Genomic DNA, 27,180 nt, shown 5'->3' with positions numbered 1-27,180 from the left:
AGCTGTGTAGCCAGGACAGAGTCATATTTTGCTAATGTTTCTGTAAACTCCCTGTAATTCCCCTTGTTAGATGATTCACCACTTTCATCATGCCCCCTAAATGACAGATGCTGACCGCCAAGCAAGGAAGTCACATCAATAAGGCGGTTTAGAAAAGTCCTGTTTTGTTTGACTGTTTCATTATGTTTTGCTACTTGAATGCGAGCACCTTCATTTATTGCATGTTCAACCCTGACTCTGCCCAGGTAACTTAACCTTGCACATGCACTCACATGTTCATTACTTTGTTCATGCCCTTTGTATGCCATGTCAAAGTCAGATAGATCCCCAAAACCCACTTTTGACCAGACAACACATCCCTGAGATGGTTTCATCAAGAGTCATGGCCAACAGTACATTTCATTTGTGACAGCACTTCCAGTCAGCCAGCATACAAATAAATTATTTATCAAATCAAAATTACTCAAATTATATGATTCGCACAGTACAGATGATCTATAAGGTTGCCAACAAAAGCCTCCCCCACAACTTTCAAATCCTATTTTTAAACAGAGGTAAGGGACACAACTTGAGAGGGAATATGATCTTCAGGCAGAGAAAGGTATGAACTACATTAAAGTCCTTTACTATGTCAGCTACGCAGGTCAGACAGTGGAATTAACTAAATGGAGAGGTAGAAAAACCCAGCAAAACTGAGTGTTTTCAAAAAGAAGTATGTAAATTTGAATCATTACAGAATGACCTAGGATGAAGGTTAATAAAGGTCAAAGGCAGGGGCAGACACCGTGTTGAGACGGTATGGCAGACCAAAAAAACACTTGTACCCAAACAATATCTGACTCTGAAAAGCATAGTACGAGGCACAGGGGACTCTTTTTTTAAAACATTTTGTTTTATATATAACATGTAACATGAATGTGCAGATGAAAGACGGTACTACGGCAAGCTGGTACATTGTGAGAGCTCACACAGACACTACTGAAGAACTCTGGGTCCTGTAACTCGAGACACTAAGGAGAATTAATTGGTCCACAATGGAGATGGTCATTGAATGCAATTGAAAGAGTGTTCTCAACAAGGTGTGCGGGTTCTGATGAATCTGCATGCCCAGAGGGGATCTTTATGGCCTGATACATCCTGGATGGATGGGAAAAGTGGAAAGTCGTTTGCCTTGCGGCACTGGATGTGGAGGATGTTGAGGATGTGTACATATTCACGTTCATGACAATTGGATCGCTCGCCTGTGGATGGGGAATGTTCATGACACCTGGAAGCTGAGAAAGATCGCCGCTGAAAAGACCAGTGTGAGGGCAGACAACGGGATGCGCTCTGACATCTCTGAAATCTGCATGTATGTGGCCAAGAGGCGAGCGGATGTAACCACAACTTGGGAAGATATGGCGAAGCTAAGCACAGAGAAAGCTGCAGAAGAGAGGGATGACTAAAAGAAGATACATGACAAGCAACAAGACAGGACTATTGCTCACTCATGACGGACTAATATGGACACTGCCTGTTTGTCTGTCTGGAGCTGGACAGCAGCTCTGATTACAGCCTGCTGTTGAAACATGTTCTGTCAAAGGACACAAGAAAAATACTATGATGAAGATAATGTATTCTGTGGGTAACAGGGGCGGGACTAGATAAGCTTTTGCTTCTCCCGCTTTCCCTTTCAGTCATGTGAATTGTAAACTAAGATAATGTGTGATGAGGATTTAGCTAACTGACATGCCCGAAATTAACAAATAAATAAATTAAATAAATAAATAAATAAATATTATTGTTATTATTATTATTAAAGCATATGGAGGTGGTAACATGACCTGCTTTAAACACACATTTCATTGCTAGAACAGATGTTTATATATATGTTCTCCACCTTTAGAGATGAAGTCTTCTTGTCAACCTCTATCTTCACCACTGTTTGACATTTTACTCATTACATATCGGCTGTTTTTATCACTTATGTTTCTTTTTTTCCCAACCACTTTCCCCAAGTTTGATCTTTTAGGTTTTATCAGTCCTCACCGTTGATGACCGGGGTGAAGACAGCCATGCCAGCAAAGTTGGGATTGGTGACAGTCTTGTCCAGGATCAAACCACCAACACTAAAAGACAGACAAGAGTGATTCACTGGATTCATTGTTCACTGTAGACCTCTCATCATTACACAGAAAAACATGAAGATCCATCCCACAGTTATTTTACTTTCAATCAAAGTAGAAAATATTTAATATATATAAATAATATTTTTACATTAATACAAAATAATCTACTTGATAATTATTGTGTCTACTGGTGATTAAAACAGGCTTCAATATAATAATTCAATTAAATTCAATTTTATTCATAGTGCCAAATCATAACAAAAGTTATCTCAGGACAGAGTAGGTATAGACCACACTCTATGACTTATTTATGATTTACACAGACCCAACAATTCCCCCACTGAGTAATAGTTTTAATTGTGATATTGTGAAAATAGAGACACAAGTATGTAGATTATGCGATAAGGGATTTGATGAGGGTAAAATAATGTGACTTGGTCCCTGTGTGCTCTACCTGCTGATGGCCATGGCGATGATGACTGGCTCCCAGCCGGAGTACAGGAGTTCTCTGGTGGATGGGATCCTTCTGGCTAACAGCACCCACAGGGGGCACAACGCCACAAACACAGCACACACCAGGGGGTTGGCGTAGTCATTGAACTCTGTATGGGATAAAGAGGAGGTAGATTCACACACCAAGCATGTGTTGATGGACTTTCATTATTCCGAGAAATTTGAGGATAGGTTATTTAGGCTCTTTAAAGTGTAACTCCGGCGAAAATGGTCCCCATTGTCTTTTTTGGCATGAATATACATCAAATAAGCCATTGAGACTGATTTTTTCATTGATCCCCTATTGACAGAGAAATCCAGGACAGTCGCTAACAGCCAGACATGGCTAACACTGAGTAGTTTTGGGCGGAGTGCTAAACCATCCAAAACGGCTTTTTTAACCACTAATACTGCTCAAAATAGCACCAAACCTCTGCAGTAATATAATAACAGTCCCTACACATAAAACGAAGCACCAACAACATAACAGGCAAACCTGGGGTTTATTAAAAAAAACTGTTTTACAAAGCTACAAGCTTTAGCAGAAGGCTCTGTTCATATTGACAGGCAGCCCAAACAAGTTGATAACTGAATGCAGTGGAGTTAAGTTCAAGAAAGAAAGTATGGTATGTTGTCTGAAAAAGATACAGACGTTGAAAGTTTTTTTAATGTCTGTATCTTTTTCTTTAGCTTTTTTTGTTATACAAACTTTATTTAATATGGAATATGAAGAGGACACACATGTAAGAAACTGTGTCACAAATGTCTGTTACTACACTGAAAAGACTAGTTGATTTGAGCTGTTTTTTGGGGGGTCGTATTGGGTTTTTAATCGCCAAAAGCAGGGACGGGCACAGACGGAAAACTATGCAGGTTCATGTAAGGTTGGGATAGATGTTTTGAGCTCCACCACAGCTTTACCCATTACAACATACTTTGATGTGTGACATTTTAAGTGTGTAGTATTTCCCACATCAACTGCATCATTACGTGTAACTTTCGTCTGCTAAGAATAAATCACCAGCACTGAAGATAAACATGGTGTCACCCACTGCAGTATGAAGCAGGGAATGGGCCAACTGAAGGATTACCTGGATAAGAATTTATAGGAGATGGAAGTGTGGTGCAAACAGAACATCTGAGGTTAGTATTCCTCAAATTTAAAACCTCAACTCCCAACATTTTTACGTTTTTCATGTAACTAATAAAATAATTGTAGAGAGCTTGTGAGGACGGAACAGGACTATATTTTGTCTGACAGTCTCTAGGAGTTAACAAATTACATCACAGGAGACTGCAACCTTTTTTTGTACAGTCTATGACTATAACCAGCACAACAACATAACTGGGTTGGTCTGCGGTAAAGACACTAGCTGAGAAAATCAACATTTTATTTATTTAATATTTATTTAATCAGGAAGTCCTATTGAGATTAGGAGAGACCTGAGAACAAGAAACATTCATTACACATAAAAAAACAAAAAAACAATCAGTAGAGCAATCATATAACAACAAGGAACTAGAAACAGTTACGGAACAGGGAAATTTAAGAGCTTTAGGGAAGTTTAAACTGAAACCTGTTCTGCCAACATTAGTATGTAAGTGACGGGTGTGTGTATTGCTCGCTCTAAAACACAGCGAAGGTTAGGTGTGGGTGGCTTTTATCCTTATTTATCGCACGCAGCCAGACGCAGAGTCACGTTACAAACATTTCTACACATGCTGCTCCCTTTTATTTAATCCTGTTCAAAGGCAATAGAGGATTTTCAGGTTCTGTCACAAACAAAGCTATTGTAATGATGCCTTCACTGTAATGTTGGCTCTGTAGAATGATTATTTATTGTTTTGTATGTTACACCTATTTCTTTTCTTTTTCCTGCCAGGGAGGAGCAGACTAGTTGTAAGTTTTTGCAATAATTTGCTTTGAATCAATGAAATATTATTTTTTACATCCCATCTCCTCCACACTTATCTTGCTCACACATATTAAAACCATAAAAATGTCCTCCCTTCGATCTAAGATAAACTTTGAGAGCTGGCATGTGTATGAGCACTAATAAGCACAATTTCATACTGAATGTATCTCATTTAATCTGACATGTGTGTGTGTGTGTGTGTGTGTGTGTGTGTGTGTGTGTGTGTGTGTGTGTGTGTGTGTGTGTGTGAGTGAGTGCGTGCGTGTATGTCTATTACCTAGTTGCTTGTACAGTCCAGTGGAGATGCCTGCGAGCAGGGACAGTGTGATCAGGTCTCCCAGGCTAGCAGCGATGGGCGTGGCCACGTTGTCCGGGTTGATGCCAACCTTCCTGGATGCGATGATCACACCTATCATGATGAGCCCTGTGGGATTGTAAGTGAGATGTCACAACATGGAGACATCTGAGGGCACTGTCACACTTGATGTTCTCTGAACATGTGATGTTCAGTAGAACCATCTGTCAGCAGGGTTCTGGGGTCTTATTGACTGTTCACTTCACCAAGTGTGAAGCGCAAAAACAGAGTAAAATGTTGTCTTCAAGGGTGCAGCCAGGGATGTTTCCCAAGAAAAAGGATTAAGTTTCTATGGTTTTCCGCCAAGAAAGTTGAAGCTGAAGGTTGTGTTAAAAATAAAGTGAAAAAAGTGATTTTAGGTTTGAACATATCACAAATGGAAAATGTTCTGCAGTTTACTTTAAACAGGGTCCTCTCATGACATGACAGTTACGCCTCACTTCCACACAGTTGTGTTTTCTGTGTGTGTAATTCTGCACAGTATACAAACTAAGCACAAGCAAGGAAAGAGATGGGAAAAAGTGTGTTTTTTTTCATTATCCAGTTATATAAAATGTGCACATGGAACACTGCTGCGGAAAAAAACAGACTTAATGGATGTATATGAATGTGATAATGAACTATCCTACTTTTATTTAACTTCAATTGAGGTTGTGTAGTCTATGCTAACCTGGGGTGCAGATCCAATATCAGGATTGGTGGGGACAGCAAAGTGATTTTTTTTTTTTTGCTAGTATGCAACTCATACCATGCCACCATAAATCACAAATTCACAGAGGCTTGTCATATCAATCAAAAAGTACTGCACGTGGAATGATTTACTGTGCTTACCTTGTTTAAACAGCCAACATATCACTGCCTACGTAACTGTGATCTTAGTAAATCATCATTTTAAGGGCATGTAAAGTCTACCCCCCCCCCCCCCCCCCCCAGTTCTTCTCACCATCTTCCTTTCTCCCAGTGTATGGAACTACTTTATGCATGATTAATTGATATGGATGAATATCAAAATATGAAGCCCCAACCAAGTTGTGTAAACTGACTGATCATGTTTTTTACAATGCCATACTTAAATTCACAACGTGTCACACTAGTTAAACTATTTTTTTTTATTATACAAGCACATGATTCAACATTGTCAGGCAACTGAATTAAATTAAACAGCCTGTTTCTAAATCACTAATTCTACAAGAAGTTAGCATGAAATGTTATAAAGATATGGTCTGTCCGAAATCTGCTGCAAAAGTTAATTTTTTCAAGGTAATTGAGGTAATTCTGAACCAGAAACAGACGGAAGATACCCATAGGAATGAATGGACTTTGTTTGACTTGCATAAGGACACAGAGCTAGTGATGTCCAAATGAAGCTTCACTAGATGAAGCTCTCTCCAACAAAGGGTTGAAAACACATTGAATTATCATTCATTGATTGCACCCTTTTCTTTAAACCAAGAGCTCCATCTAGTTAGGTCAACAAGTACAACTAATGGTTCATGAGGATTCATTTGGACATCACTACACAGAGCTACGTGGGAACAAGGTTTAAGAATATGCCTATGCTCAGAGAAGGGGAATAGGGAAAAAAAGCAGTACAAGCATTTGTTGAGTTAAAAAATGGCATTAAAAACACAATGAATGGTAAAGCTACATAAAACACATACTGCAAATGTTTTTTTTATAACCTGTTTTTCACCTGACAGTTTGCTGGATCAGTTTTTAGTCTTGCTAGCATGATGGCAATGTTGGTCAGTCAGTCCAACACATCTAACAACCATTAGATGTCATAATGTTTGGTAAAGAATGAATCCTAATGACTTTGGTGTTACCCTGACTTCTCCTCTATGCACCAGGACATTTGTGGTATTGACTGGATGGATTTCCAGATGAATACTACCCATGCATATTTGCTACAACCTTAGTATTTAACACTTCCACTACTTACCGGGAGAATAAGTGTTGTAAATAGTAAGTGTTTTAGGGAAAATGCATGGGTTTATGAAGTACAGAGCATATGACTGGATAGACAAGACTTTGGTTTCACTGCATGAGTTGTGTGAGTTTGTTAAAGGATGATTTGATGTAGGTTTGCTATTGTTCACCATGGAGGCATGGCATAAAAACAAAGTTTTTTTCATGAATTTAGGGCAACACTTAGTGAGTTATACAAATAGTCATTTTGAGAGTGAAGTATATGTTTAAGCCGTTTTCTTATAGTAACTTTTTGAATGTTTAGGTGGCATTTAGTTGGACTTGTGCTAAAGTTCTATTTAAGATGGTTTAAAATAGAACGTTAGCCCAGAGGATGAGATGTAACCCAGACATGCCTGATAAGCAACTGTTAACAATGTAATCCCTCACATCCTGTGTGGGACCATACCTAGCAAAAGAGAGGCAATGAAGGCAGTAGCCACACTGGAAGCACACAGCAGCACTGCGTGTCCCAGTCTGAAGTTTCCCTCTGGGATCCAGCCGAAGATCACAGCAGCTATGGAGGCCAGGAACCCTACCACTGTGGCCTGGACCTGAACACACACATTAAAATTGTTAATGTCGCACATTATAGCACAAAATTCAGGAAACAGGTGACGATTAAAAATATGAAATTATAACAGAATTAAAAAGCAGTAAGGCTCTCTCTTTCTGTACTACTTTCTAATATCATTTAATGTTGTCCCTGCTGAGTCAACACATGTGTGACTCCAGCCGTAGCACCTGTTCATGTCAATTATACATTCATTTGTTTTAATTAATTTATAAACCCCTGGTCTCTAATAGCTCATATGAGCTCAAACATATCCCACATAACTGTTTTCACTGATATCATGAGGATAATTATTCTATTATTTTATTTATTAGTACTATTTGGTTAAAAAGTTGTATTATTACCAGAATGAAGTTTTTTTTTTCGATTTAGTGAGAATAAAGTCACAACAAAAAACCTGTCTGCTGTGCATTTATGCACACTGCCATATCAGTTATTGCTCAGCTGATATGGTAATATCCCCTTCAGACCGTCTGACAGACACCCAATCCTGTTGGGACTCTCTGGGTGAGGCAAAGATTATTGTTTAGGCATTTTTTGCCTTTATTGAAAAATACAGCTCGGGGTCAACAGGAATTGGGGAGAGAAACACGCTCCTCTAGTTGAGTTACTACATACTGCAGTGGCTTCCTAATGCTCTTCATCAGTGGTGAAAAACACTTCTGGTCAGGTATAAATCTCACCATTGTGTGGCTTATTGTCTACATTAATGTTAACTTCACCACCTCTAATAAAGTGCAGCTCACGGATATTTCTCCAAACTTTTCAGTGGGACACACAGCGACACAGAGCCAATCAGAGGAAAGACACCACCCTGCAGTTCAAACTTCTTACAAGCCAAAAGAACTGCAGTGCATATGCAGTTAATATCAAATTAGTGGTCGGGCCAATTTTAGGTTATCAAAAAGGTGGTAGGGACATATCCCCATAAATGACACCTGTGGATGTAGCTATTGTACATTGAGATTACACTCAATGTGATGTATGTCAGACTATCTCGCTACATCTGAGCAGCTTTCAGAGCCTACATCACAGTTTTATTTACACCTTATTCATTCACTTACTCACAGTTATTACTTTGTATCCTAGGGGAACAGTATCTTCAAACACACAGGGCCACAACTACAAGAATCACAATCTCCAATATAACCGTCTGACTGGGGCCCCAGTGTGACTGAATCCGGACCATATACAGGAGGTTGTGTCACCTGGGTAGCACTGGTTTAAAGTGTTCCAGGAACTATGGACTTACCAAACACTACATAAGCACAGGCCCATTTTAAATGGCAGACCATCAGCATCTAAATATCAGCATCGGCTGGATCAGCCAACCACTAACTATGTGCAGTTGGACTGACAGAGACTGACCCTTTTTTTGCACCTGTTAGGGCGCGACAACTCGCACCCTCATCATACTGAAGGTGCAGTCAGATGGAACAATCAGTGGAAACTCACTCTGCTGGTGTAGCAGGGGTGTGTAGGGGTTGTGATTTATGTTCAGTGTTCAGAAGTCACACAGGACACAAGTGTTATTGCCATGCCCATTAATGAACAGGCGCTGTGTTTACTGTATACTGTAATGTGTACATCTGAAACCATATTGTTCCCAGGTTTACCAGTAATTTTATTCCTGAAATCATCTGTAAAAATCATCCCATGGTCTTTTTCGAAACGAAGCACCAACAATGTAGTTAGTGAACCAAGAGTTTATTAAAAGAGTGTTTTGAAAGACTTACCTACTGGCCCCTGTACCAGCTCCTCTCATAGTAAAGTCCATTCAAGTTGATGCTAAATGCAATCCAACAGGAAGGAGCCCACTGATGCTTCATTTTATGTGTAGGGACTCTTATCAAGCTACTGCAGAGGTTTCGTGTTATTTTGAGCAGTATTAGTGGAGTGATTTCTCCGTTAATAGTTTATACACTAAAAAAATGGTCTCGGGGGCAATGATTGCCATGTAAAACCGTAATAAGGTTTTTAAAGGTTTTTTTCATGTTGCTGTGACAAATGTGAGACTAGAAGAAAGGAAAATCATTATCCCCTGTAGCTGTGTTGTATTCAAAATAATTGAATGCAAAGTCAAAATGAATGTGTTTGCACGTAAACAGAGTTTTAGAGTGATCTGACCATTGAATTGAACGGCATGTAAATTCATTATTTGATTTCTCTCTGTAACCCAGCTTGTTAAGCTGGTGTCAGTGGTCAGAGATGCTCTGTGACACTGAAGTGTCCTCTGTGTGTTTCACTTACCTGGATCAGTGCCAAGTTCCCCATGATCATCTTCCACATGTTCTTGGCTGTGTCCATCTGACCAATATTAGCCTGAAGGACAGACAATAACACACATGGTCAACATATTATCAGCTGTGTGTGTGTGTGTGTGTGTGTGTGTGTGTGTGCGTGTGTTGTGTGTGTGTGTGTGTGTGTGTGTGTACAACATGCTGTTGCCTCTTGGCCCCATCGGAAGAATCAGATGTCAGTTCTCTGGACAAAGACACTCTCATCTGATCCCCCACCCTGCGGCCGACTCCACTTATCTCATCTCCCCTTCACACACACACACACGCACGCACGCACGCACGCACGCACGCACGCACGCACGCACGCACGCACACACACACGCACGCACGCACGCACACACGCACACACACACACACACACACACACACACACACACACACACACACACACACACACACACAGCAATGATCCTGATGCTCATCCACAGTGAGAGAGCACAAACAGAGGATCTCCTCTTCCTTCCTCTCCTCTAACATTTAAATATGCAGAGGGAAGGGAAACATCTGGACACATGAAAACACATGCAAGTCTGCAGGGAGAAAATCCGCTTCATGCTTGGGTTTAATAAAACAGTGTAAGAAATTCATGCAAATAAACATTTATAATAATGTGTACAGTTCCCAGACATTTTTTTTTCTAAGGAGTTGTTGAAGAACAAAATTAAACAAATAAGGAAAAGAGAGAATGAATATTGGACTTATGTTAACCAGGTAACTAGAAACATGTCTCAAAAGAAATGCTAATGTTTCTCCATGTCTGCAAAAACCTCACATGCTGTGGTTGCTTATCTATTGTTGATTTTTGCTGCTTTCACAAATATTCCCTAAAATGGTGTGAAATTTTGAATAGATCCTCTTAACTGACTTACAACTATTAAAACATATTAAAACATAAAAAGGTGGTACATGATATTATGATGAGTCAAAAAAGCAACATTGAGACTAGAATGTTACTTTTGTAAATGCTGAAATCCTGGTATGACTATAAATAAAGTTAAACCAATCTGAAAAACCTAACTGACATGATGATCACACAGCAGTGGAAGAGCTACTCAAATCTTTTACTTAATACCACAGTGGATAAATACTAGCATCAAAATATACTTCAAGTAAAAAAGTACAAGTACTCATTTAGCAGAATAGCTTCTTTCAGAATCATCTATAGCTTATTATTGGATTATAATTATTGTTGCAGTACATTTTTTAATGATGATGTGTGTAGGACGCCATTATGACTTGTGTATCTACCACACAGCAGTACTCCAACCGGGTGCATGGATGCCTCCTTTTTATACAGAATAAACAAATAGAATACAACCAACGAAACTTCTGCAAGGACAAAATGTAGTATTTCAGAATGACTGGAAAGTATATCTAATAAAGTTAAGACCTCCCCAACCGTTGTATAAAGTCTTGTAATCAAGAGAATTTAAAGAGTTTTATCATGTCCAGGTTACTCGTATGCATACAGTGTGAAAACAGTGTGTACAGGTAAAAAACACCTGTCTTGCTGCTCTGTCATCTCTGATCTATTGGTGTGATGGTGACTAGGTAAGGTCTTGTCTCAAAGGTAGAGGATGCTGGATAAATGGCCTCTACACATCGAAGAAGAAAACCAAGGAAGTCAAAGGCAGTTGCACATACCGAGGGTCAAGCTGACCTGCCATCGACCAGCACACCTGCACACATCAGCATCTTGTAGTTTAATTCCACCTCATACTGTACAGGTAGATCATCTGTGATGTAAAGGCAAAGCTCAGGATCTATGTGCCCACACTGTAGGGTTCGATCATCAAGCCGCGACCTAAGTGCTCACACTGTACGTGTAAAATAGAAATAAAATGACCCGTCTGCCCCCCTGTGGACTGTTCTGGATATTTACAATTGTTAATAAGGATGTTTGAAAGCTCTGAGGCAGGTAGAAGTTTGTTTGATAGGAGATGGTCTTTATAGCAGCAGTTCACACTAATCATCACCACTGATGTAACATGAAACCATGTAAAATCTAAAAGACGCCTTTCAACAACTAACTTTGACTTCCTGTCCCTCTCTGGCGTGTAGCCATGACACTTTCAGACACTGTTTGCCACTTGCTGCAGGTGTGCCCCCCTCGCACAGCATATTTATATAACAGCATATTTTCCCTCAGTAACAGACGTGCTGCACAGTTGGGAAGCAGTGGCACTCGTAGAGTGTCAGATACATGAGATTCCTGGAATTTAAACCATGTTGTGTAGACAGATGTTTCAGCACATTGCTGCTGTTTCCACTCTTACTCGAATGTATCATTTTATGGACATTACAAGCTGAACTATTATCATCTCTCTCTGTGAAGTGGAGCAACACTTTGGACCATTTCTTCCTCTTCACCATGATTCCTCTTTGTTGCAAGCTTACAGTAGCGTAGACACATGAGTTTAACGTCATAGTTTTGCAATGTGCAACAGTCAGAAAAACATGCTGGCATTGATAAAAGGAACTGATTATGCTCAGAGGCATACAATTGCAATTTGTTACCAGTTCTCAACTGGAACTGGTTCTCCTAAGTAAACAAGCAAGATATAAGCATGCACAGTATACACAACACCAACAAAGACTCACACTCTCACACAAACACACTGAAACCCCATAATTACTACACATAATGATGAACCAATGTTAAAAGTATTTAAACGTTAAATAACTGGTTCATAATGAAGAGGCACAGTGAGATTATCTCAATGACTGTGTGTTTATATTTGTTTTTATGTGTGTGTGTGTGTGTGTGTGTGTGTGTGTGTGTGTGTGTGTGTATGTGTGTGTGTGTGTGTGTGTGTGTGTGTGTGTGTGTGTGTGTGTGTGTGTGTGTGTGTGTGTGTGTGTGTGTGTGTGTGTAGCTTTTCTATCCCTCTCACATGTCTCACAGTCTAGCATCATCCTCACTCTATCTGGCAGCATGGCAGCAAACACTCAAATGCCTGAATGACACTGGAATCTACGTCATTATGACTTTTGCATTAGCCAGATACACAACATTACATCCAACACACGACCATGTAAGTGTGTGCATGGACGTGTCCTGCTACCACCGTGACGGTGTCGTTCAGCAGGGGCAGGCAGAGGGCTGCCACAAATATTGGATAAGAGAGATAAGAGAAAGCCAACCATCTCTGCAGAGCACTGGGGGCATCACAGACTCACGATGAACTTCACATAGAACTTTTATCTGCAAAACCTTTCAGGAGTTCAGGCATTTTATAGCATACAGTAAGAGTTGAAAAGGTTTTGAAAGCCAGTGCAAAATTTGCAAATCGATGCAGTGCACAGATGAGCTCAGGAATTCGTAGAAGCATTGCTTGGTGTTATGTGATAATGTTTGATGATGAAGCCAGTCCCCAGCTGTGTGTGTGTGTGTGTGTGTGTGTGTGTGTGTGTGTGTGTGTGTGTGTGTGTGTGTGTGTGTGTGTGTGTGTGTGTGTGTGTGTGTGTGTGTGTGTGTGTGTGTGTGTGGTGAAAATGATTCACAGATGACATAAGATGGATGAGAGGCTGAAATACCCTATGATTAAAAAGCATCACTATGTTTTCCAGTTAAATAATAACTCAACTCGTTAATTTCAGAGCAAATCTGTTGTTTTCAAGGGTGGAAGCAGCATATATGTAAAAGGAGTGTTTGTTGAAACATTTAATACACCTAGAATGAGGATAAAGTAGAGTTTTGTAGTGGCTGTAATCTAAATTATAGTGTGGTCAATGTCTTTGCAACTCAGAAACTGGGTTCTTTAGTTAAGTAAATTATAATAATAATGATGAGAAAGCAGAGATGACAAATTTCAATTAAGTATTCAAAGACAAAGAGGTTAAAGAGTCCAAAGGAAAATAAATATCAAAAATGGTCATGTGAGTTGAAAACTCCTACAGCCAGCTAGTCTGAGGGATTACATGATTTCCTTTACTAATAAGCGACTAGGAAATTTACAGTGGTCTTAATCTGCTCATAATTAGCGCCGGCATGGAAAGAAACGTGGTCCTGCTGTGGCCAGCCAGCAGAGAGCTAACAGTAATGTCTCTGGACATGCACCTCACTCTGGCCTACTTTGGGATGATGATGGATGTGAGAATGTTTTTATGCTGAACTTTAATATGCAGCTTGACAAATGGGACTGATATAAACAAAATGTCAACATTAAAAGTCAGAAAAGTCTTCAAAAATACTTAAAATCCAATTGACTTCAAACAGTTGCACGTAAAATAATTACATTTCTAACATTAAAAATATGCTGTATTCTACAGATAAGATATTGTGGTTACTTTGAAAAGAGCCACACCACTCTAGATTTAATATCGTAGCAAGACATGACCCACCACTGACACTTTGTTTAATCAGTGTTCAAACATTGTTCAATCAACTTCCAAATATATAATTGACTGCACAATACTGTCTGCACTCTGAATAAATATGGAAATATCATGTAAAGTTAATAACTAGCTTAAAATAATTGATTAATTGAACAAAACAAAACTACACACTGGTGTTTTGTCAACTTAATACTATCACTATCAGTTCTGCTTTATCTACAGCCATGATTCAGCTTTTATTGTGAAAATAATACATCTGCGCTACATGCAGACTTTAAAGGAGCTGTACTCAACATTCAGAATATTTATGTAATGTAGCAGAAAACAAATATTGTCTATGTAAAGATATAGCAGAGTAATGACGTCCTGAGCAGAGAATGAAATAACTCTCCCTTGTGTGTGTTGGAATCTGAGCTTTTCTGCTGTTTGTTTTGATATCGGGTCTGGCTGCACGTGAATGTTAGTGCATGTGGCCGTGAAGAAATGTTGCTATTTGACTTACTGGGGTGAGAACCACGTGGAGGCAGTCCCAACCCACTTTTTTGTGTATTTCGAGTACAGCTCTAGTAAGCAACATGATACTGATGGGCAAGTTGGCCAACATTGAATTCATAACTGCATGTTTTGCTGTCGTTACTACTAATGGTTTAAATGTAAATGTGGACAATGTCAGCTTGCATCAAACATGCAACAATATGACCTTGACCAAATCATATAATGTTATTCATAATTACTACAGTCCTACTAAATATAGTTAAAGTTAGCTGGCAAATGTAGGTTTCTGGCAGCTTGTAGTCAGGTGGGTTGGCATACGATAGAAATATGGAAAAACACAAATATATAATTTGAATGTGATGTTCACTTGTTCCAAGACATGAAAACTGTCTGAATGTCCTGTTTGAACATATTATTTTGATACTGAGTTGAGCTCTGCGTGTTGGGTGGGCCACTGCTAATCAGCTTTGTCACCTTCCCACAGGCCAGTGGAAAGAATGTGAGGATTGGTGGACTTCTCTTATGCCTTCAGAACTGTAGGGTGTACTGCTAACCTCTGGTCAGCAATGCTACTAGGTCAATGACCCCTCAGACTATAGTCGGCAATGTTAGCTCAGAGAGCAGCATTCGGCCACAGACAATAGATGTACCAATAGTATCAAATTCTACTACCCTGTAAGTAAGTTAGTAAGTAAAATGGATTTGTAAAGCGCTTTCTAGAGGCAAAAGCCTGATCAAAGCAGCATGGTAACGGTCGAAAATGTGAATGGATAGCCAGAAGTATAGCTAGCTATAATAATGCCCGAACCTGATCATAATAATTAATTAACAAGATTTTTTTTATTAAAGGTCCCATATTATGCTAATTTTCAGGTTCATGCTGGTATTTGGGGTTTCTACTAGAACATGTTTACATGCTTTGTTGTTCATACTGTCTGAATATACCTGTATTCACCTTCTGTCTGAAACACCTCCTATTTGCGCCCGCCTGGAAAAGTCCAGTCTGCTCTGATTGGTCACTGTTTCCGGGTCTTGCACATCTGCATTCTCAGCGTCTCTGCACCATCATTGCAGCCGGGAATGACACTGTAGCAGCATTTTCTACCTATACATGTCACAGTTGTGATGTCACAACAGAAGTCCTGACGGCTCTTTAAAGGCATGGTTTGTGGATATGGGCTTTGTGCATTTCACTGTGGATTGAGAGTTTTTGATACTTTGACGGTATTTAGATTGCAACTTAACCTGAAGTCTCACTTTTTACAATCTAAGACCTTTTAAAAAAGCCAACAGACCGCTAACAGAAACTTAAGATCTTAAGTTTACGATCTTCAGTGTCTCATTTAATCAAACACAGTAAGCTTTTCGCAAGAACAGATATTGTAGCATGAATTTGAGCAGCAGCCTAGTCTGCATTTTGTTATTTAATTTTTCACTTTATTTAATCTGTCAGCTACAACGAAATGGCCTTTGGTTTGACCAGCATAGTAACTAACAAGCTCACTTTTTTAATAAAAAGTTCACATTATTATTTGAAAAATATGCTACTAAGTGGTTGTATTCAGACAAAACATGTTTGCTCAGGTAAAGAGGCTAGGCAAGGCGAGTGGAAAATTTTAAATAACAAAGAATGAGACAGGAATTTTGCTATCAGTTTCTCTTAAAACCAGGTCCTGTTTGGCAATAGGACCTCTGACCCCAAGAATAATCAGCTTAAATTACACAATTTTTCAGTGTTATACAAAGACAATGAGTCCAAGAATTCTCTAGTTGTGGCTACTTTACAGATCAGATCATTTATTATATAGCACAATGAAAAAGAATATAACCAATGACAAATGACACTTCCGGTAGCACTACTGTAAATGTGGTCTTGTCATAAAAGTAAGACCTCACCAACACACGGACTTACACAAACACACTAATTTCTTACCGCTGTGGAAAGTCTGGAGGCCAGCGTCATCTCCAGGTTGCCTTTGAGCCCCAGCAGCGCTGGGACCAGGATGAACACCTCTGACACCTCTGTAAACACCGTCCAGTGCTGCAAAGACCACCATGTAATATTAGGAACACAACATTAATATTTTGAAATGGGACATCTCAGATCAGACTCATAGAGACACAGTATGATGTCACTCGCATATATAGATTTTATTCTCAACTGGGAGCAGAACGCCTCTGTGACCTTGTTCTTTAGTATTGATTCAGTGGTGAAACCGGACCTGTATGATGGACCAGATAGTGTGTTTCTACAGACCTTCTACACTATGTATCTTTTCAGCTCTCTGCTCTTCTCTAACAAGATCAAGGTCACTGGGACTTCATGTTGAAATGATTTATCATCCTCCTCTTCTGGCTTCAAGTCTCCCCTTCCCCTTGTGATTCCCATCTTTTAGCTTTACCCACCAATCTTCATCTGCAGCTCTAGTCCAAGGAGACTGGGCTGCCTCATCTCTCTATCATTCAGACTGTATATTACAAGTAACCAGAATTACTTAAGTAAATGATGCGTGTTTGACACTCTGTATCTTCATAATTACTTCTGAGATGTATAGTTTGGCATTCCATTCTTCTCTGTAGGAGTAATCTTGTATGTATAAATTTGTTCAGACAGTCATCACCATGCGTGGCTTTGCTGCTCAGCCCCTATGTCACCACAAAAAAGCTACATTTCGTTGTATGCATTACCCCCAAAAACCAAAGACAGAGTAAACTCAGCCATGAGCTAGGCCTGCTAAATCTAAAGGACAACTTGGGCAGGTGGTAGGCTTGCTTGAGAGAATAATAGATCTTGAGCATATGCAAGAGAACGTGCACTCCTGTTAGATGGCCTTTAAGTTAGACAGTTAAGTTAGACAGTTAAGACAGTTGGTGTAGTTAGATCTGACCCTTAATAACCAACTCCCTGGCCAGCTCTTGAGAGGGGGGTTCCCTGTGAGTCTCTGGTCTTGTCACTGTAGTGAAGTGCCTCCCTCTGCTGTATAGAGTTAATTCAGTGATAGCAAATGTGTGGTCTACTGTAGCCAGAAACAAAACTATTGCTGGGGATGAGGCCATCGATCTACCTCCAGTAAAAGTGCATATCTTTGGGGCTGGTCCCACAGGCCTGCAGCACTTAGAGTCCAGTATGCCCAGACTTGAATCAATATTCACAGAGGCTGACACAGAAAAGAAAAGAGAAGGAGAAAATAGACTAGAAAATAGAGACGTAGCTGAAATTGAAGCTAAATGCAAACACTGTTGGCCTGCATTTCTCAGACTAGCAAGCTTGTATTTCTGTTTCACTACGTTGCCCCCACTGTGCATCCAGATGTACAGGACAGATAAGGGGTGTCATCTCTCAGCCCGTGTTGCATCAGTAGGTGTGGCAAAAAAACTCCAGTGTGGGGTAAACTCCCTCTCTCTATCCCCTTGCTGTCATCAGGCCAAGCAGAGCTCCTTTCCAATAGCCAGTCCCTCAGCTTGGCTCACTGCCTTTTGCCAACCCAGCAGCCTTGTGAGCACCTCTATGAGCACTCCTCTCTTATTTCACAGCCGCATGTTTTCAAGCTTTCTACCCCTCTCTCTCTCTACTTCTGTCTCACTCCCATATCTCCCTCTCTGCCTCCCCTGTGGTGATATATGTTGTTGTCTCCATGGAACACTGGCGCTGAGCCAAGCAAGCCCTCCCTCCTCATGGCCACCTCCTCGGTTCCAGGAACTCTACTGGACAACCCCAGTACCTCTGTGTACAGACCTATAGGAGCTCTGGTATGCAAGCCCCACAAGGGTCGGGTTGCCCAGTTGAGAAACATGGCCCAATTTATCTGTGATCACTGTACTTGCTGTACTGATTGGGAAGCTGAACCTTGTGGTATTTATTGTCAATGCAACTCCAGCAGAGTCACAGAAACTACATCAGGTGGTGTCTGTTTCCATGATGGGTAAAGTTGGGTCCAACCTCATGTGCAAACACATGCCATGGAGGATAAAATTAACATAGCTGTGACAAAAACTATTGGGCGTATTGGAGTGGAACCTAAAATTAAATGAAAGAACAAAGGAAAGTTACTAGTGACACTCACGCTAATGTGTCTTCAGGCACAAGAAGCACTGAAATTCCTATACATTGATCAAGAAAGTTAAGTAAAATTCCGGCGTAAAATCATTCCAGGGTCTTCTTCGGCAAATAAACTTATCAAATAAGCCATCGAGACATTTTTTTTGTGTGACAACTATTATCAGAGAAATCCAGTAGAGTTGCGAACAGCCGAAAAGCGGCTAACACGGATTATCTCAGGGCAGCACGGGAAACGCATTAAAACGTCTTTTTTACCCATTATTACTGCTCATAATAAAACCAAACCTCTGCAGTAGCATGATAAGAGTCCCTACACATAAAACAAAGCATGAGTGGGCTCCTTCCTTTTTAATTGCATTTGCTAATCGACTTGAATGGACTTTACTACGAGACAAGCTCGTACCGGGGCCAGCAGGTAAGTCTTTCAAAACACTTAATAAACTCCGGGTTCACTAACTACGTGGTTGATGCTTTGATTTATGTGTAAGGACTCTTACCATACCACTGCAGAGGTTTGGTGTTATGATGAGCCATATTAGTGGTTAACATTACATTATTACTGTTAGCGACTGTCCGGGATATCTCTGTTAAAAATTGTCTCAATGGCTTATTTGATGAGTATATTTTCCAATAAGGCCCCTTGGATGATTTTACGCCGGAATTTCACTCTAAGTCCTAAAGAATACTGAGATGTGGACTGTTGGTGTCCAGGGACCAGATGAAGTATGATGGTAAAGACTGAAATATGTGACTAAGGGAAGTGCAAATAAGCAACCCGGACCCTCCAAGGACTCCTGAGGATCCTGGATGGAGTGAAAGATTAGCCAGGGTAAGGGGCAACACAAAAGCATTCTAATCTACTTATCCTTTCAATCTTTATCACTCAGATCCTTACTAAGTAGCTGTCTGGGATATTGCCCAGCATTAATAGCTGTTAGCTTATATGCTGTTAATCATTGTCTGGACATAACTTCTTTGGCTGACACAAGTGACTGACCAACATGAATAGAAGGTCATACGTGCAAATGATCGGACACCATTGAAGGTTTAGAAAAACACACCTGGTCTTTATAAATTTTATAGTTTGGTGGCATTGTTTAGGAAGATCCTGGAATTAATGGAATACTGAACTAAATTGAATTTGAGCATCAATTTTGTCCAGAGAACAAAGCCCAGAGGGTTGGAATTATGATACAGTTTGAGGGAATGAGCCCAGGCTCTGGTTTCACAGTGGCTCTTGTGTGAAAACGAGTCAAGTAGATGTGGTTGGACCAAAATGTTGTCTGGTGGGCAGTGAGGGCTTGGCTGGTGTTAAACCATTGTGTTGACTACGATTTCCTGTTCACTGGTGCCTGTATTTTTAGACTGTTTTTCGACTAAAGCTGTATCCCATCTCTTTGCTTTATTTTGGTGTTTAAGTCTCCAGACGTGCAGGACAGATGCTAGACAGTGACTGTATCACCATTTGACACTTTGTCATTCCCAGCGAAACTAGCACTCTGTGACCTTTACGAACCAAGTGTAACCTTAAGTGAGTAATCCAAGTGAGCCTGTTTCTAGCCCTGGCTGTGAGAGACTGATGGTTTTAGGTAATTTGGCTGCCAAGCCATTAAGCAGAACTATGCAGACGTCTCACTCCTCTATACCAGCCTGGACAGTCCTTTCTAGGCCAACCCCGAGTGGGAATGAGGCCATGAGCACTGTGTGTGTGTTTTTGGCAAAGTGATCAATGCTTAAGAGGTCATATTTTCCAAGAGGCCTTAAAGATAGTGATGCAAAAAGCCAAGTCATGCACCAATCCTAGCCGCAACTTCTAAACTCAGGCCAGGCAGACACTTTAAGTAAAGGCTTGAGCATGTTATAGTTTTCAAGTTTACTTTTAGCAGAGAACTGGTGCAGTCTGACCAAACTATATATATGTATACATAGAGAGAGAGAGAGAGAGAGAGAGAGAGAGAGAGAGAGAGAGAGAGAGAGAGAGGAGAGAGAGAGATAGGGTTGCCAACCGTCCCTTGAAAAACGGAATCGTCCCGTATTCAGAAACAAAAGTATGCGCCCCGTATTGAGCTGAAAAGGGACGCACTTTGTCCCGTATTACCGTGAGAATAAAAAATAGTATGTACAATGTCAATAGAATGAATGAATAAATGACGCCTTAAGAACATTTACGGTAAACTTATTCTCAGCATCTCCTGCTCGGTGACCAATGAGCTGACAGCACACTCACACACGAGTATGACGATCGACGATTCTGCTTGCAAAGGAGATAACCGAAGACAACAAAGCAGCATGGACGGCATTGATGCCGACAGCACAGGTCTCGGGCGGTACATCTTCTAGCAGCAATGCAACTACTCCTCCGAGAAAAAAACAGAAAAGAATGCAAAAATACAGAGAGGAATGGTTAGAAGGAAAAACATGGGTGGAAAAAGTGCACAATACCATCTATGAAGCGCACTGCGCTGTGTGCCGGCGGACTTTTTCCATCACCCATGGTGGACTAACTGACCTAAAGCGACAGGCACACAAGTGGGCACACAAGAAACATAAGGGACACCAAAACTAGGGGAACCTGAGACCAATTTATTGTCCACTAGGCAACGCCAGAGGCAGATATGGTATATAGATAATGATTTTAATGCTCTGATTAAGGTTAATATGGGAAAGTACAATGAATGTCTGAATTGTATGGAGAAATATATAACAATATTATTTTCTGTGTAATAAGAAAGTACAATTGCTAAATGAGTACATTAAGTAGATAAACAATACATCAAACTAATAAATAGATGAATAACAATAATTAATTAAAGGAGAGCTCTTTGTCACTCTAAATGATGAAATGTCTTGCTCAAAGTTTTACTCTGTGGCACTAAAAGACAAGAGCTCCTTGCTGCAGCAAGAGCTCAGAAGAAGTACAGACGGAAAAAATAAATACACTGACTACAACTGTACAGTTTTATGTTAAGCAGGAAATATATTTATTTTATTCTGTTAATTTTTGTTATTTTGTATAAGAAAATGCGGGGGATGGCGGGGGAATTAGGCAGCGGGACAACCTGCTAGATGCTCAGCCAAACTCACTGGAACAGTTGTTTCAATCTGAGCGTCACTTCACATCTTGCAGCAAGAGTCTCTTCAAAGTTTGCCCACAGGCACAAGCATGGCTTACTGGAAGGGAAACATAAGGCCCTGTACCTTCTTTGTCTCCTTTCCCCCAGCCTCACCTCTGAAGGAATGGTGAACTGAGTGTTTTGGAAACTGGAGAGACTGCAGCAGCATGGTGCCTAAGTTGAGGCAGCATGAAAACTTTTTTGACCTCAAACCTCTGCATTCCTGGTTTAGTGAGGATACCTAACCGCACGGTAATGGAGGCTCTGACAACGCATTGTTATTGGTTTCCACTCTGACTCTAGCTCGACTGAAGTGTGCTGCCATTTCAGGTGCTCAAAGAAAGTACCCTTATCCCCCTGCCTCTTCCCCTCCACCCTGTGTTGAGTTCCTGGGGTCAACCCTTGTTGGCATCAGTACGCGTGTACACAATGTGCTTGGATTCGTCTCCTGGCAGCCTAACGCCTCCAGCTTTATCTGCATCACAAGCTGACTTTAAAGAAATATATGACCTGACAGCATGACTTTGGCCTGCATTTCTACACTGTACATGGACACTTGGACATACTCAAAGGGGGGCAGAAACTACACAGAGTCACCAGTAAAAGGAGCAAAGAGAGTTATGTTATAAATTCTGTTATATCTTGTCTTGGAGGCAGAGTGGATCCAGCAGCTCTCTGGTTACATAATGCTCTGCAATTAGCACCCCCCCATGCTTGTTTCTATTCTATAAGTCAGATTTCAAGTAAAAGGCTGTGAGACGGTATATAAGAAGACACAGTGTATCAGTATGTGACCCTAACCTTAGGGACAGGAAGGTGGTAAGTTTGGGGATGGTTGGAGCACTCGACACACGCCCATGGCGTGTGTCAAGTGCCCCGCCCATCCCCAAATGTAAGATGGGCCTCCTGCAGTACAATGACAGACACATGCCAAGAGGAGCGAGGCTTGTTAAACCAGTTCATTTAAACGCTCCCAGGGCCCATCCCACAGTGTGACTCTGCACACACGCCTGGATCACCGGCTCTGCCCAGAAACACAACTGTGACATGTTAGCTGTAGACGGAGCACTGGGTTAATGTCTGAATGAGTGTTTCCGACATTTGAATCCAGGTATCCTGTAAGGCCGGGCGATAATTCAATATGATAATTCATCATCTTGCAATGGAATCGTATGGTGATGAAATATGGATATATCGTGATACACAATGACATTGTTTAAATTGATTAGAACAGGCACATTAAATAATGTAATTGATAGAATATCTTTTGTTAAGTGTATTGTTGGTTTGCGTTACAGCAATATTGCTTTATGCTTAATTTTCTAATCCTTGCACATTATGTTCTTTTGCACTAAAGTTCTTTATAAATAGGAAAATACTTGGTACATTGTTGAGTGTTTAATTCACACAGGAATATACAAAAATCATCTTTACTGTGTGGTTATTTAATAAATGTATTTATTGAATTATCAGAAAACATACTTTTTTGTGATATATCTTGTTGTCAAACTATGAAATTATCTATATGGGGATAGAAGGTTTTGGCCCTATGTGATACTATACTAAAGGTGAAAGTATTTAGTCACCTTCCATTAGTGGTACACATGTTCTTTGGGCTTGGACAAGAGCAAAACCTATTGTGCAAAGACGAACATTTTCAAGTGTGAATGGAAGAGAACCACACTGACTTGTGTATTTGGATTTACCAGTTTCCAATTAGAATCAGAACCAAGCATATGTTTCTTAAACGTACAGTATGCTGAGAATAGAATATGTTGGGATCACTCACCTGGACGATGTCTAGCACCATTCCAGCTGCCACTGTCCCGAACCCTGCCAGCAGGAAGGGGAAGACCACCTGCAGGCCAATGGAGAAAGAGGTCTCCTTGAGGGGTGCCGGCGGTTCTGGGCTCTGGTCGGTGCTTGTGTCATCGCTCTCGTTGCTCTGGCTTGCGTTCTCCAGGAGGGCATCCTCCTCCCGCTGACCTTTGGCGTTAGCCCGGCAGTCCATCACCACCACAATCTCCGACCTGTCCTCACCCTCCCCAGTCTCACCGGCTGCCTCTGTGAAAGATGTGACCTCTGTGAGCTCAAACTCGCCTCCAGTCCCAGGGCTCACCTCCTCAGAGCCCTTGGTGAGGATCGCCGGGTGGACGCAGCAGTTGGAGTTGAGTAGGGCCGGGGTCGGGGGCCCTCCCTCCTTCTTCACCTCAATGGCCCCGGAGGACATGTCGATGTCAGGGAGTTTGTCTAGTTCTTTCGACCAAAGTACCATGCGGAAGCCTTTGGATGTCAGTTGGCTTGACAGGAAAAGGTCAGGTTTAGCCTAACTGTTTTGGGGAAGTCAGAATGGAATTGGCCACCTGATCTGGTTTTGAACCTGATCAGTCCAATTGATTTATCCCATTAAAGAGGCGGACAGGGAGTGGGAGTCGATACTAAAGACCGGGAGAAAACTGCTCTGTAGGAAAAAACCTGCAGCAAGGCACATGCAGCCGGGTGTCTGCAGAGCCCGTGTTCCTGACGGTGCTTCGGGAGCAGAACCAGTATGTTCTCCATTCACTGCAAGGTGCTCAGGGTAGACCAGCAAAAAAAAGAAGAGAGCATACTGGTTTAAAAGTGAAAAAAAGAAAATCAATAGGCTTGGGGACTCACAACAGCAATCCCCTCCAGTCACTGGTGATGACTTCTTAAAGTTCAGTGGAAGCTAAAGAAAAATAGAATCACAGGTGAAGTGCAGATTGCATTGCAGACTTGTCATGTTCTCAGTCCGCTGATCATTTCAGACTGGTGAGTGTACCAGGCTGGGAATGTCTCACCTTACACCACGTGGCTGCTGGGCGTTTTTCAAGGAAGATATTTAAAGGTCTGCAGTATGAAGATTGAATTACCACCAGAGGAAATGTATCTCTCCAAACAGAGTGGACAGTCACCTGGAAAAGAACACATTGATTTATTATTCATTAAACATTTTCCAGCCCCACTCCAGTTTAAAGGTCACCGACAGTCTATTTCTGATACTATCCATATAAACTATATACTATATACTATTAAATAGTAGTAAAACAGCTAAATACAGCCTGAGTGACTTTCAGTTCAACTTTAGACAGTAACATCTAAGAGCTGAGAATTATGGTAGTGTTCATGCTTCCATCTGTGGAAAAAGACTTCCAAATATGAGCCATTTTATTCCCCTTATTACAGACATATATATTCAATGGCTATGTGCACATTTTAGACCAAACAAAAAATAAGAAAAAGGAAAAGGAATAATATGGAAATATTACACGAGAGTATAAACTCCCCACAATAAAATAAAAGAGCTGCTAGAGTATTGATTCAGAATCCATTCATCAGTGGATGATAAAAACCATAAGTTCACTTTGAAATGCTCTGTGAGCCCGTTTGATAGAATATTATAGTATTTAAGCCAAACAAGAAGCACTTCCCTCTCCACTGACACTATGGGACAATTGAGTAGAGATCAACAGTCAGTTTAAAAACCGTTTCATCCAGCGCCAAATTTCCTCCCGGCGGCTAAAAATATTCTACCATTAACAGAGGTGCTGGGTACATCCTGTGCTGCGGAGTGTCACACTGTTAAGTCACCGCAAAGCACAGACACCATCTCCTGTCCCCCCTTTCAAAGTAAACACCCCGCCCTGTTAGCCTTTAGTGTCTTCAGGCAAATCCACAGCAACAGCAGTGGATATAAAAGTTAATTTGAAAAACTGTAGCTGAGACTTTCTTCTTGTAATTGAGGCTTTATGTAAGTAAAAAAAGAGCTTAACATTTGAAACCTTGGTACATTTGAGAGACCCACGCAGCGCACGTTTGCCTGGGTCCAGACCAGCCAACTCCACCGACCAGACATATCATGTGTAAAGTGTGAGTGTGAATGAAAGGACATTTTGGACATCGCCATGGAAAGACTTGCAGTGAGCATCAGTTGCAATTACCCTTAAAGGAATGAAAACTGTTCTTTTGGTTGAACAAACGCTTTATTTTTTAGTGAAACTTAAAAAACTGTTTAACGGAAGTATGTGGCCCTTTTGAAAATAAATTAAATATGTTTCTCAATACCACAAGTGGGAATCCAGTCACACAAAAGCATTGCGACTCTAGTGTGGGGTCATGTGCTGAGATCCGAGCAACATCCTGACACAGATGACATGAAGCAAGTTACACATTTGCCCACAAGTTGTACAGCCCTTAATAAATACCCGATTTTATATTGAAGGCCAGTCTGCTTGCTTCCAGTCTTACTGCAGGCTTGATGCGTCTTTCAACCGCCTGCACGTTGCGACATCCGCGCACACACTTTGGTTTTCCCCGCTGAAACAATCCTCTGTTTAGTAGTCAGCACCAATACCACCCGAACCCAACATGGCAAAGGCGTAAATTAGTGCTCCCCTGGTCAGGATTGAATAGACGAGCCCTCCTATTCTATTCTACTGCTCACTGAAACAAGAGCAGAGTGCTGGCTATTAAAACTCCGGGCTGGAGCTCATGTCACTGCCACTATCACCACGAGTATACGAACTCGGCAAAATGAATGCAAACGCACCATAACGCCCCATCCTTTATCATCACCATATACACAGGCTGTAAGTTACACCTCAGGTTCCAGCGCCAATAAGTCACACATTCCGTCAGATAAATATATTGCTCTCATAACCGCTCGCTCTTTCTGTTCTAAGAAATTGCAGCTAAAATGTCCAGCAGGTAATCATACAGACAAAAAGCTCTTCGGCGGTGGTTACCTTATAGTGTCAGCGGTCCGGAGAGCGGAGCAGAGGAGATGCGGACACACTGGAGTGATGAGCACTAACAGCACATGCACTTCTCGAGGCTGGCTCGATGGATCCTCCACTTCTTGGTAAACGCGCTCAGGCTGAGGCGTGGACGCCGGTGCGCACGCCTTATGTATGGTACCGGCTCAGCTGCCTTAATGGTTAATGGTGGTTAATAGTTAAACCCTCCCTCCCGCGTGGTTAAAGCTGTGTCCCAATCTCTCCCGACCCCGTCACATTGTACCCGTCCAGTGGCCCCCGCCGCCCGGCTGCTTGGATGCGCATCTATAATACACCCGTCCGGAGCAGGGGGCCAGGAAGCCACAAGGCGGGCCCTCCCTCCGCACTCTGAACTGACGATATAGACCTCCCCTCCCCTGCATAACCACAACCACCACCCTTCCGCCCCTCGCCTCCATTGCACGTCCCCTCCCTCTAACCCCCAGTATGTGTGGAAATGTGTGCCCGTGCGGTGCCAGTCTCCTCCACAAGCCTGCTAATTTACTACCAGGGGCCTGAGATACAAGTTTTAATTTAACAATAGATTCCTGAATGAATGGATACACACGCATATGAGTACAGTGTAACTGAGCTGGACTGGACTTAGGTCAATGATCCATCTCCACAGAGAATGAATAAGTGTAAGTCTTACATAAGTCAAGTTATGA

The 27,180-nt window shown here is 41.3% G+C and overlaps 1 protein-coding gene across 3 annotated transcripts in view; it reads right to left on the bottom strand.

Moving 5' to 3' along the window:
* Positions 1-26,618, bottom strand: part of slc41a1 (solute carrier family 41 member 1) — a 37,594-nt gene extending 10,976 nt beyond the window's left edge. The window contains exons 1-9 of one of the 3 annotated variants that reach the window (XM_083938879.1): positions 26,483-26,618; positions 24,539-24,652; positions 23,509-24,426; positions 16,480-16,587; positions 9,664-9,735; positions 7,249-7,393; positions 4,794-4,940; positions 2,563-2,710; positions 2,029-2,108 (exon numbers count right to left, since the gene is read on the bottom strand). In XM_083938879.1, coding sequence (XP_083795005.1) covers positions 2,029-2,108; positions 2,563-2,710; positions 4,794-4,940; positions 7,249-7,393; positions 9,664-9,735; positions 16,480-16,587; positions 23,509-23,994 — 1,186 coding nt within the window. In that variant the 5' untranslated portion in view covers positions 23,995-24,426; positions 24,539-24,652; positions 26,483-26,618. Of the gene's footprint in view, positions 1-2,028; positions 2,109-2,562; positions 2,711-4,793; positions 4,941-7,248; positions 7,394-9,663; positions 9,736-16,479; positions 16,588-23,508; positions 24,427-24,538; positions 24,653-25,942; positions 26,056-26,482 lie in introns of those variants that run through there. The other 2 variants (XM_083938880.1, XM_083938881.1) reach the window with 2 other exon arrangements.
* Positions 26,619-27,180: the final 562 nt, after the last annotated feature.

This window comes from Echiichthys vipera (genome assembly GCF_963691815.1).
Source record: "Echiichthys vipera genome assembly, chromosome: X".
NCBI classification, from domain to species: Eukaryota; Metazoa; Chordata; class Actinopteri; order Perciformes; family Trachinidae; genus Echiichthys; species Echiichthys vipera.
Note: the sequence above shows the minus strand (reverse complement) of the source record. Positions and strands in the feature narration are given on the sequence as shown.